Here is a 14,175-nt window from a genome sequence, read left to right as displayed (position 1 = left end):
ACAATTTACGGCATATATCCATTGTGATTGAACTCTTCGCAATGCGTCCCGTACCGGCGGGGTGGTTGCGGAAGGGTGGGCCGAAGGCCCCCCTTGCACCCCCCCCCCCGTGTGTGTGTGTGTGTGTGTGTGTACACATACATTTGTAATATTTTTTAATTGTATTAAATTGTATTAATTTCTATATAAATTTAAATTGTTTCTTTTACAATGTCATCCTCAATTATAATCGATATATATGCAAAGGTCAAAGAAATTGAGATGTTCTTCAATATGTTTATTCCTTTATAAATTTTAATACGAAAGGTCTATTATTGTACATGGTGTCCAAAAATTCTGTGAACCTTATAAAGCTTCTTTTGCTTATAACTTTTTAATAAACAACGAGCGACGCCGAAAACCTTTTGGATGTTACTCAGTGCAGTGACCTTGACAATATATGTCAAGGTCAAGTCATTTGGGGCTGGCTGTGTAAAGGTAAATATTTACCATTATAGCGTGTAATTTTTTTTATAAATCAGAATATTAGACGAAGATTCTATATTTACAAAGAAAAGTGAGTTTTTAAAAAATGCTAATTTTCAAGTAAATCTGCAACATACATGGATAATACAATATAAAATATTTTTACATTTTTATGTTTCTTTTATTTTGTGTGTGTGTCAAAGTCACTATGTTACATTTGTCCGACTTTAAATTATTATATAAAAGAAAAGAAAAATTATCATTCAGATTCCACATAACATATGTATACATATAGAAATTGTGTAATAAAATAATTTTGCTATATAATATATTTTAATAATTCTAGAAATATTTAGTTTTAAAGTTATATGTGGAGTAATCATTTTTGTTATTAATATATTATATTTTTAAATTATTTATTTTATATTTTAAGAGTATAATTAATTATAAGAGTGTAACAAATTTTTTTTTACATACACGTAGAAAGTAGCAGCCCTAATGCATATTGCTATTGTGTATTAAATATAATATTAATTAAATAAATACATTTAAACCATTTTCTATAGGCTTTCCCAAGTACCCGGATGATGGGCTGGTACAAATTCAACACGAATCTCTTCACTTCGATACTGAATATAAAACATCACTTTATTACACACAATTCAGCACAATCAACAGTTCTGTTGAAAATTTTCATTACATTAAAGGTATGATAATATAATTAAAAATTGATTATGCGTAAATTTTTGAATATAAATGCTTAAAAAACAAACAGAATAACTGATAAAAACTTTAATTTTATATATAATCTCTTCATTATACACATGCACACATATATACATACATAATGGAGCTGTAGTGTATAAAATTATATATAAAAATTATATATATTACATATACAGGATGTTTTTTTTTAAATGATACAGTCGATTATCTCGCGAACCGATGATTTTATTGAAAAATTTTTCGAACAAATGTTGCATAGCTTGAAGGGGTACACATGATGAAAATATGGACTTGATCTTGTCAAAGTAAGGTCAAGGTCATTAATTCTTTTTTAAATGAATCTCTATTTCTTTATTACATATTCTTGTAGATTACCTCGAGAGCTTTTCAAAACGCTATAATAAAGTATTTTTTCATTGAGTACTTTTCAAGTTATGTCTTAATTTTACATAAGCTATAAAATAATAAATCTAGTAAAATATTCATTTTTCGATTATCTTACTTTAAAACTTTAATGTACTAAATAATGAGACGAATCAATTGGTGTAAAGAAAAAACATAGTTGTTTCTAAGAAAAATATGTAATTTGCAATTAACAATTACATATTTTTTCTTAAAAACAACTATGTTTTTTCTTTACACGAATTGATTCGTCTCATTATTTAGTACATAAAAGTATTAAGGTAAGATAATCGAAAAATGAATATTTTACTAGATATTTTATAGATTCTAAAATTAAGAAATTATTTCAAGCCTCAACTTGAAAATCACTCAACGCAAAAATATTTTATTATAGCGTTTTGAAAAGCTCTCGAGATAAGCTATAAGACTGAGCAATAAAAAATTGGCATTTCCGTTTAAAAAATTAAAGGTGACCTACATGTGACCTTCAAACAATTATGCAAGGTCGAATCAATGGCACCATCTTATGTTCTCCTTCGAGTCAATCAACTTTTGTCTGAAACATTTTTCTCTAAAATCATTGGTTTACGAGATATAGCACTGTAAAAAGAGACACCCTGCGTAGACGAAACTCTCTGCGAGGATCAAGATTAGATGTAGAATGAACTTCGCTTTGTCTTACAAAGTACACTTCGTGGACGCAATAAGTTCCGTCTCCCTCCCCCTTATTCCTTACGGGAAAGTTCTACTTCCAGAACGGACAACATAATGCAAACGTATTCCTTTAAATATAAAATTTTGTTTCGATTACATTATATAGTACAAAGAGTATCTTATTGTAAATTAGTACAATGTAAACTAACCTCATACATAATGCTTTTAATATCATATTATGCACTTTTACCATAATTATTAATTATTATTTACTATAACTATTATCTTATTCATATTCTGATGTAAATTATATAATTATAGTATCCAGTGTATTGCGTATATTACAACATATGATTACTGAAGAGATATTTTGGCAGAGTATCCGTATATATGTAAAGGACAAATAAGTAATACACTATATTGCTATAATTACTATTTTTATATAAATTAAATTAATTTTATTTTTATTTAAACTTACACCGTTTCTTTCATACTTTATTATCTTTATTATTATCATTTCCAATACTTTTTACCTTCAATGTCATTAAATATTCAAGATATATTTTCATTTTATATATACACTTATCTTTAAAAGTAATCAAGTTTGGCCATTTCTTTTAAATTATAATTTAAACTGTAGCATCAAATATTTATATAAAAACTATAAATCATATGATTAATTATGTAATTAATTATATATTTAATTAAATTAAACATAAAATATAATTAACAATTTTAAATTGTGATAATTATATATATATATATATATATATATATATATATATAATTATCACAACTATATATATATATATATATACAGGGTGTCATGGAGATTTTAGCCCATACGAAGTAAGGAGGTAGATTGGCTTAAATTAAGAAGAAAGGACTTGTACTGCTTTGTGATATTCGCAATAATTAACGAAAAATTAAATAAAGAATATCGGCCAATCTGCGTGAGTAGAAGCGCGCGGCGACGAGGATCGTCCCACTGTAATCCTATACTAGGCGCACGGCGAAGCGATGGGCGGATCGCTCTCCGAGACATGATGGTGGCGTGCGATATATCGCAATACCGCGCCGAAAAATGACCCGTCCTTTTAGTGGCGAGAAAATGATGCGCTATCATTTCCACACCACCTTGCGGTAGATAGCATGGTGCGCTTTTTTTATAGTGGTTTCCCCCATAGGCCTATTCCACTCTCAATTTAAATATTTGTGAAAATTGTTCAAAATGCCGTTACTGTACGCTGAATGTATCATAAATGTAAAAAATTGATGATGACAGTACCTTCAACAAAAATTGATCCGTGGTTGAAAATCCCTCGATAAAATGTGTTACACACGTTGGTAATGATACGGACGTAATCCGTTACACGTAAAGCGTGATGTACTGCGTATCGCGAAAAACCAAATTCGTGTGCCACATGACGTACGCTAGTTCCAGGATTTTCATAAAATGCTTCCAGAATCCTTTCTTCATCTCGTACACGAAGACGCACTGCTGGACCGGTCAAGGTCAAACCAATGACATCATCTTATGGCCCTCTTAATGTCAATTAACTTTTGTTTAAAACATTTCTTTCTTCAACGCTTCGTTTTTGAGATATTTCGCATTATCAACTTAAATGGGACACCCTGTATATATGTATTAAATATATTAATATTATGTGTGTGTGTGTGTGTGTGTTTGTGTGTGTGTGTGTGTGTACACATACACGAGATAATGTTTAATATAATATTTATTAATAATTATTGGCTATTCACACTAATACTTAATACCGATATAATCTGTTTTAGACAAGCAAATTAATAGAATTAGCAGATAATTTCAGATGTATGCAGCAATATATTTCAAATATTGAAAGCAAGATACAAATGCGCTTTTTCGAAATCAAAAGTCAACAGAATTACTTTCAAAATTTTGTCAAATATCAACAATAACCGTTTAATAAAAGTAACAATTGTAACGCGAATACATCTATATATCTTTTTTACAAATAGCTTTTTATAATGCTTATATTTTTCGATTTATTATTTATGCTTATGTGCGTTAATAATATATAATTAAATGCACGTGCATTTACAAGGATACATTTTGGCCTGCAATTCACTGATGTTTCTATTTCCTTATTAACATGAAGTAATGCAAAGTATAAATCATGTAATTATAATATATATAAATAATTATAATTAAATTATGTTATATTATATGAATAATTCTAATTATATTAAATGAGAAAGTATCTGCAATATATTTAACATTATATTATTAATGTACTAAAAATGTATTATCTAATTTATATTGTATTCTGATTTATTATTTAAATTGTATTTGATATGTTCTACATTTGTAACTTTATTTGTTAATATTTATTAATTTTATTATCTTGAATTAAATTTTTATTATAGATATAATATAGGTATAATAATGCATATTAATATTTAAATAACATAATTTTATATATATATATATATATATATATATATATATAACATATATAATATATATAATAAATTGTTGTTATAAATTTAATATGTATTATTAATAATTTAAATATGTATTATTAATTGTTTGAAACTCATAATCTTTGTAAATTTCATATAATCTTTGATTTTTATAATAAATCACATGGCGCAATTTTCTTATACATCTACATGTCTATTTCTCTTTACTTCTTACATATTTAAAGAAATGTAACATATATACACTCATGCGCATTCGTGCGAATATTTATATCAATAATAATCAAAAAGAAGGCTATTTTAGACTAAGCAAAGCGCATGTAGTAATGCGTTACAAAAAAATTCAATAATTCTTTAAAAATTCTATAATTCTTGATATATTTATACACTCACGCACGCGCGCATGCACGCACTGATTCACACAAATTAATTTGCGCCTACTATACAGGGTGTAACTGAAAAAGCGCCCACGGAGCAAATAGCGTTATTCCTGATTAAAAATCGAGTTGAAAAGTCCTGAACCATTTTTTTCTATAATGCTTAATAAAGCGATAATTATTGAGTAAAGTTGCGCTAATAAGCACCGACCTTTAGACGGGCGCACGTCAGTCAGCCGCGCGCCTGGTAGTGTGCGTGAGCGCTCCGCCATTTCGGCGCTATGTTATGCCGCTATCGTGCAATATTCTTATGCGTTGTAATAATGTGAAAAACTTTAATTTACATTAAAAATTATATTTCTTCCGTCAAAAACGTTTCCTTAAAAAAAATTTCGACAAGGAGGCCAAAGGTCGGTGCTTATTGGCGCAACTTATACTCAATAATTACCGCTTTATTAAGCATTATAGAAAAAAATGGTTCAGGACTTTTCGACTCGATTTTTAATCAGGAATAACGCTGTTTGCTCCGTGGGCGCTTTTTCAGTTACACCCTGTATAAGCAAATAGTGATATTTTTAAGTAAAAAATAAATTATATAATCATGAATCATTTTTTTCTATAATTTATATTACAATATTAGTTATAACAATAGAAATTATCAAATTTAATTCACTAGATGTCATATAAAAGTCACAGCTTTCTATTAAAGTGATATATGTATATTCGTGAACCGCTAGTAGTGTATGTGGTTATATGCTATCCGATTTCAATTTGAGTTCAAATTAAGGATGTTCGTTTAAAAAACGGCGTTAATTATAAATTTATTTAATAAATTTCTGTTTTCTGGAGTATCATAAAATATAAATAATTTACGACATTTAAATTATTTGTCATCAAGGAATATTATGTGTTTGTTTAGTTCTTCTCAATTTAAGTTTAGTTCTACGTCATATATCATATAATAGTGTCATTTATATGGCAGTATTAAACCTAGATCAAAATTAAAGATAAAAAGTGATGACATGACGACTTAAGTGACAGATTGTTAGTACGTACTGTTGTACTAAAAAAATCTGGGAAATCATGTAGAGTAATACGTGTAAGAAATTATGCAATTTAAAATATTAAATATCTATTTAGAATACAAATAAAAAAATTGATTGTGCATATTAATTTTGCAATCAATTATTTTGGGTTTTATGTTTTATAAAAGATAAATAAGTGTGTTCAAAAAAACCCGGTCAAGAGACAGTAATCAGGACCCTAGAGAGTTAGAGTGGGGAGTCGAAAAGACTCACACTCGATAGAGGGCGTAGCGGGAGTTTTTGAGGCCCTTGCTTCGGGAAAAAAAAAGGAACATGGCGGCGACGACTCGCGAGTAGATACGTTGTCGCAACGCACGTGCATAGCTTTTAATCGAAACTATCGAGTGTTTTCTTTACTTTCGTGGACACTGGGTTCACATTAGATTCTGTGATTGTGATGGACATTGAATATCATTCTTTAGTTCGAATATAAAGACACAGTAGTGTCATTCTTCCAAACAAAGACGAAAAGTCGCTTGCTTACATTAACACGCCGTCAGTAATCCTCATAGGGAGAAATCTCGATGCGATCACTATTTGAGTGATTGTTGTTCACGAGCCTCAATCAACAAATGGTTTGGCTATCGTAAGACTGTGCATAATAACATACAGTACACTGGTAACAAGCTTGTTCCACCTACATACACATACATATGTGTAGATCATTGGGATCATTGTGTCGTGGTCATTGGGACGAATACACACACACACAAAGACGAAAGTCACAGGGACTCTTTGTCTTTTTTTGCTATATACCTAAAGGGACGTATGGTCAGAGTGATCCGTCGTTCTGCTCTTCTTCTATTACTGTGTCATAAGGACCACGTTTTATGATTATTGGAATCAGTCTTACCAAACGTTACGCATTAATTAAACGTCTATTATAATCTTTATCGACCAACGTTCATGATTCTTAGTCTTATTAAAAAGTCTATTTTTCTTGAGTATTACTTCTCCGGAGAGAAAACAAGAATATACTTTGAGATATAAATAACACAGGTCTCTTTCAATTAATAAGAATATATATTACGAGCTTCTTTTCTTTTTTCTCTTTTTCATACGATTTTTCAAAATATATATTACGAGCTTCTTTTCTTTTTTTCTCTTTTTCATACGATTTTTCAAACATATTATTACTATTATTTACTACTAGTTTATAACCAAACTGTTTACAGCAATTAATTTTAATCTTTAATTTCAGGTATTATATTAGATTGAATAGCGAGTATATTTTATATTTCAATATTTCTTTGGACATTTGCTTCCATTTTTGTATACTTAACATATAACTATAACGTAAATATTTTCTCTCATATTAGAAACTACAGTTGTACACGTTCATACATATATACTTGTTAACCTGGTTTTCAATTATAACACATTGAATAAATATTGCTTTTTCAATTTCTTTGTTTATGATACACATAAACGGCTTATTTTTCCTTTGTTGATTTTTTTTAGGTATATCTTGTGTTTTTCCTATTTGTTTTTTAATTTCTTTATTCTAAAATTGAACCTCCCATTTCAGATCTCGACATTTTCAAACATTTTGGTCCTTCGAGCCGGATCCGTATACATATATATATTAAACACAAAAATCATGAGGCTCTCACATGTCGAGGCTCGTATTGAGCAACAGCTCGAATTGATGAACATTATCTCCACCGCATACGTAAACCTGCTCAAAGTCGACTCTCCTGCTCTAACTTCTCATGGAATAACTGCAACACTTAACGTATTAAAAGAAGAGTGGCAAAAGTTTTCCATTGTGCATGAGGCTTTGGGTATCGCTGTACGCGAGTTAACAACAGAGGATAGATTAAAGATAACAAGTCATCCTTATTTTAGAGACAATCTATATACGGTGACACACGAGAATTATCTTTCGGCAGTTGTAAGGATGACATCACTACTGGACAACGATCACGGGAATATCAACGAGGTGATCTCCGTTCAATCGACACATTCAACACCAGCGGTTATACCATCATGTTCGCATCAAGCGCGACTTCCTCGGATTAATCTTCCGAAATTCACTGGGAATTCATCGGATTGGTTGTCCTTCAAAGATCTATTTCAGTCGCTGGTTATTACAAATCCATCGCTTAACGCAGTAGAGAAGCTGCAATATTTGAAGACAAGCATAACGGGCTCCGCCGCGACTTTACTAAAAAATACTTCTCTCACTGCTGCTAACTTTCAAAAGTCCTGGGAGGCTCTGATCTCATTTTATGAGAATAAGAGGTTACTGGTCAACACAGCACTGCACTCTTTACTGAATCTCAAGAGGATGACGAAGGAGTCGGGCGCAGAGATGGAACAGCTGTATACGAGTCTTCTCCAATGCTATAGATCCTTGGAGATTCTACAAAGGCCAGTAGATACTTGGGACGATTTCCTAGTATTTATCGCTACACAACGATTAGATTCGGAATCAGTTAAAGCGTGGGAGCAACACTTAGGATCTTCAACAGAACCGCCGACATGGACACAATTCAACAATTTCTTGATTTCTCGTCTTCGTTCGCTCCAAGCTTTTGAACGGTCACGATCTGGAAAACTTAATAATAAAGCACAACCTATCGTGGTTAAATCACATTATCAAGGACGAGGGAAGGAGACTAACCCTAACAGCAACTATACGTGTTCAATCTGTTCCGGAAAGCATCATGCTGCTGCATGCAGTCAATTCTCTTCTAAAACGCGGAATCAGAAACTCGCTCTCATTAGCAAGCACAAGTTATGTTTTAACTGTCTAGGATTACATCGAGCCTCCAACTGCACCTCAACAAGAAGATGTCAAAAGTGTGGCAACAAACATCATACTACCATCCATTCGGATATGTCTCAGAATACTGTGTCTAAACAAAACTCAGATGAATCTACTAAGTCAACAGATAAGTCAACAAAGGATCCACCAAAAGCACAAGTGCTATTGTCTCATTCAAGCTTGCCTTACAATCGGCCTCAAGTCTTATTGGCCACAGCTAAATTACATGTTAGCTCTTCAAGAGGAAATGTCACCAAGACAAGAGCACTGATAGATCCAGGTTCGGAAACATCTTTAATTTCTGAACGCTTAGCACGACGACTAAAATTAGACCGTTTTCAATCTTTAGTAACATTGGTGGGAGTTGGAGCACAATCTTCTCAAATGACTAAGGGGAAGGTCCAACTAAAAATCAATCCACACTTTCATTCGGATTATGAAGACACGATAGTTGCCTATATATTACCTAATATTACTTCACAAATACCCTCAACGAATATCGTGCGAGATTCCTGGGCTCATTTGGAGGGGCTCCAACTTGCGGATCCTCATTTCGCAACCTCAGGAAAGATTGATCTATTACTAGGAGCTGACGTCTATGCGAATATTGTTTTAGAAGGACTCGTCAAAGGTCCAGCGGACGCGCCCATAGCACAACGCACAGCACTGGGTTGGATTATCTTCGGTCCGACTACTAGTGAAAGTTCTACGCAATCTGGGCAGAGTTATAGTGTCTCAGTAGACGACGACATTTATATTCTTATCCAGAAGTTTTGGGAACTGGAATCGGTACCAGTCATTCACAATACATCATTAACAGCCGACGAACAAGAATGTGAAGCTCATTTCCTATCTACACATTCTAGAGACGAACAAGGAAGATATATGGTCAGACTTCCATTTAAACATTCGTGTGATAACCTAGGTACGTCCAAGCATAGAGCAATCCTTCTTTGCGACAAGTTAATAAAACGATGTTTGAACGATTCACAGTATGCTCGCATGTACTATGATTTTATGGCCGAATATAAACGATTAGACCATATGAGACAGATTCCAAACACAACACCTGAACCATCGCACGCCTATTACCTTCCACATCACGGAGTTCGAAAGGAGACGAGTCTCACGACTAAATTGAGAGTGGTCTTCAATGGGTCAAGCCTCACCACAACAGGACGGTCCTTGAATGACCTCCTTCATGCGGGAGCAAAACTACAAGTAAATATCTTCGACGTATTAATTTGGTTTCGACAATATCGCTTCGTTTTCTCAGCCGACATCGAGAAGATGTTTCGTCAAATTAGAGTACATCCTGAAGATTATAAATACCAAAGAATCATTTGGTTGGATGATCAAAATCGCCTCACTCCCTATGAACTTACAACCGTCACATACGGATTAGTATGTGCACCGTTTCTGGCATTACGAGTATTACAACAACTAACGGTGGACGAGGGTGATCGTTATCCACAAGCGGTTGCTACCATGATGAAAGGTAGATATGTAGATGACATATTCGGAGGTGCGGACGATACCGCCCAAGCACAAATAATAATCCAACAATTAAGTCATATCTGCATGGCGGGCGGTTTCCCGCTTAAGAAATGGATTAGCAACGACCACACGATTCTGAACTCTATCCCCAAGGAAGACCGTCTGGACTCTTCAGATATACATATCGACGATAATCTGGTCGTTCACTCACTAGGCCTTTTATGGCATCCAGCAACAGACAGTCTTCAATTTAGGCTGGATTCGATTCCTATGAACAACGTCACGAAGCGAGTTATGTTATCAACGATAGCGAAGATATTCGATCCACTTGGTTTCCTAACGCCAGTGGTGGTCGTCGCCAAAATATTACTACAAAGTTTATGGACCTTAAAAATTGACTGGGACCAACCCCTACCACCCAGTGTAGAAGAGGAATGGACTAATTTTGCTATTAGCTGCCAAGACGTACCTAAAATAGAGTTTCCACGGTGGCTCGGCACAAAATCATCTCGTACCATGGAACTCCATGGCTTTTGCGATGCATCTTTAAAGGCGATGGCCGCGGTAGTCTTCAGCAGGTCCATTGGTTCAGACGGAAAAATATCTACACAATTTGTGTGTTCGAAGACTAAGGTGGCACCGATCAAAAGACTTACCATTCCAAGATTGGAATTGTCAGGAGCTGTCCTGCTAACCAAGCTGATTTTACAAATACTTAAGGTTATTGACAAAAGTATCATAAAGATTTATCTATGGACAGATTCATCTATCACGTTCGTGTGGATCAATAACCACCCATCACGATGGAAGGACTTCGTGCACAATAGAGTGTGTTTTATTCAGGAGTCATTGCCAAACGCCAATTGGAAATTTATTCCCGGTAGTGAGAATCCGGCTGACCTCGCTACGAGAGGACTCTCTGCGAAACAACTTTCTTCAATGGATCTTTGGTGGAAGGGGCCACCTTGGCTGTCACAACAAGATCATCTCTGGCCGTCAATTCTTCCAGGAGAATTAGACGGAGCGAATCTCGAGGAAAGTCCTTTAAATGTCTCAATCGTTCAAGCTCGAATCCCTCAACCCTGGTCCTTACTTGAGCGTTACTCAAGTCTAACCAAACTTCTACGTATCACAGCGATGTGCCAACGAGTGAAGACACGTTTCAAACAACAGAAGACAAATTCTTATACAACTCCGATATCTGCCATGGAATTAAAGCACGCAAAGGAGTATTGGACTCGCGAGGTGCAATGTTGTAGCTTTCATCAGGAGCTACAGTTACTATCAACGGGCAAAGAACTATCAAAGGCAAGTTCCCTTATTCGACTTACACCTTTCGTGGATTCATTGGGAATCCTACGAGTAGGCGGACGTCTACACTCCTCGAGCTTGCCGGAGAACACTAAACATCCTGCTATCCTGCCCAGGGACTCACTTCTTTAATCATAAGAGACGCTCATCTGAGATCACTTCATGGCGGAACACAACTTACATCCTCATTTATTCGTGAGGAGTTTTGGATTGTGGGGGGTCGAGCCCCAGTAAGAAAACATATTTTACATTGCGTTATCTGCACCAGATTCCGACAAAGAAGAGCACAACAGTTAATGGGCCAGTTGCCTGTTAACAGAGTCACACCGGCTCGACCATTTCTTAATTCCGGCATAGACTATGCGGGCCCTTTCATTATCAAAACCTGGAAAGGGAGGAACGCCCGTACTTATAAGGCATACGTTGCTCTATTTGTGTGTTTTGCATCATCAGCAGTACACCTGGAACTGGTAACTGATTATACTGCAGATGCGTTCTTGGCTGCCTACAAAAGATTCTCAGCTCGGCGAGGCTTGTGTGCCACTCTTACTAGCGATTGCGGGACGAATCTAAAGGGCGCTGACACGCAACTTCGAAATTTGTTGACAGAAACTTCTGCTGAATCTCAACGCTTAGCATCTTTACTAGCAAACGACGGAACGGAGTGGAAATTCAATCCTCCATCAGCTCCTCATTTTGGAGGAAAATGGGAAGCGGGCGTAAAATCTATGAAATTTCATCTCAAACGTGTCATTGCAGACACGCTACTCACTTTCGAAGAAATGACTACTCTCCTTACTCAGATAGAGGCCGTGTTAAATTCACGACCTTTATGTCCTTTGACAGACGATCCAGACGATTTTACGGCCTTAACTCCAGGACATTTCATCATGGGATGTGCTCCAGCCGTTATACCAGAACCTTCACTAGAATACGAAAAGTTATCCCGTCTATCACGATGGCAACTACTCCGACAGTTATTGGACTCTTTATGGTCAAGGTGGTCCTCGGAGTATTTGCAAAGATATCACGCTATATACAAATGGAATAAAGTCACTCCACCTATAAAAGAGGGTGCAATGGTACTAGTAGTGGATGAAAGATATCCGCCGGCAAAATGGCCGTTGGGTCGTGTAACTAAGGTCCACCCAGGCCCAGACGGGCTAACAAGAGTAGTAACTGTAAAGACACAAATCTCAGAATTGAGGCGACCTGTTACAAAACTCTGCCTCCTGCCAACGGATGAGAACTCAACACCTATGTTCGTCAACCAAGGTTAACGAAGGCGGGCGGAATGTTCAAAAAAACCCGGTCAAGAGACAGTAATCAGGACCCTAGAGAGTTAGAGTGGGGAGTCGAAAAGACTCACACTCGATAGAGGGCGTAGCGGGAGTTTTTGAGGCCCTTGCTTCGGGAAAAAAAAAGGAACATGGCGGCGACGACTCGCGAGTAGATACGTTGTCGCAACGCACGTGCATAGCTTTTAATCGAAACTATCGAGTGTTTTCTTTACTTTCGTGGACACTGGGTTCACATTAGATTCTGTGATTGTGATGGACATTGAATATCATTCTTTAGTTCGAATATAAAGACACAGTAGTGTCATTCTTCCAAACAAAGACGAAAAGTCGCTTGCTTACATTAACACGCCGTCAGTAATCCTCATAGGGAGAAATCTCGATGCGATCACTATTTGAGTGATTGTTGTTCACGAGCCTCAATCAACAAATGGTTTGGCTATCGTAAGACTGTGCATAATAACATACAGTACACTGGTAACAAGCTTGTTCCACCTACATACACATACATATGTGTAGATCATTGGGATCATTGTGTCGTGGTCATTGGGACGAATACACACACACACAAAGACGAAAGTCACAGGGACTCTTTGTCTTTTTTTGCTACATACCTAAAGGGACGTATGGTCAGAGTGATCCGTCGTTCTGCTCTTCTTCTATTACTGTGTCATAAGGACCACGTTTTATGATTATTGGAATCAGTCTTACCAAACGTTACGCATTAATTAAACGTCTATTATAATCTTTATCGACCAACGTTCATGATTCTTAGTCTTATTAAAAAGTCTATTTTTCTTGAGTATTACTTCTCCGGAGAGAAAACAAGAATATACTTTGAGATATAAATAACACAGGTCTCTTTCAATTAATAAGAATATATATTACGAGCTTCTTTTCTTTTTTCTCTTTTTCATACGATTTTTCAAAATATATATTACGAGCTTCTTTTCTTTTTTTCTCTTTTTCATACGATTTTTCAAACATATTATTACTATTATTTACTACTAGTTTATAACCAAACTGTTTACAGCAATTAATTTTAATCTTTAATTTCAGGTATTATATTAGATTGAATAGCGAGTATATTTTATATTTCAATATTTCTTTGGACATTTGCTTCCATT

General features: G+C 34.9%; 2 protein-coding genes across 2 annotated transcripts; both read left to right on the top strand.

Moving 5' to 3' along the window:
* The first annotated feature begins 7,772 nt into the window (after positions 1-7,772).
* LOC145962206 (uncharacterized) lies at positions 7,773-11,882 on the top strand. Its single transcript, XM_083083178.1, has one exon. It carries the CDS (start codon positions 7,773-7,775, stop codon positions 11,880-11,882), a length of 4,110 nt encoding a protein of 1,369 aa, XP_082939304.1.
* Positions 11,883-12,046: 164 nt separating this feature from the next.
* On the top strand, positions 12,047-13,030 carry LOC145962205 (uncharacterized). Its single transcript, XM_083083177.1, has one exon. The coding sequence runs from the start codon at positions 12,047-12,049 to the stop codon at positions 13,028-13,030; it is 984 nt and encodes a 327-aa protein (XP_082939303.1).
* Positions 13,031-14,175: the final 1,145 nt, after the last annotated feature.

Source organism: Camponotus vicinus, unplaced genomic scaffold (assembly GCF_025532165.1).
Source record: "Camponotus vicinus isolate PSW18456_S1 unplaced genomic scaffold, iyCamVici1.0 SCAF_11, whole genome shotgun sequence".
In the NCBI taxonomy this organism is placed as follows: Eukaryota; Metazoa; Arthropoda; class Insecta; order Hymenoptera; family Formicidae; genus Camponotus; species Camponotus vicinus.
Note: the sequence above shows the minus strand (reverse complement) of the source record. Positions and strands in the feature narration are given on the sequence as shown.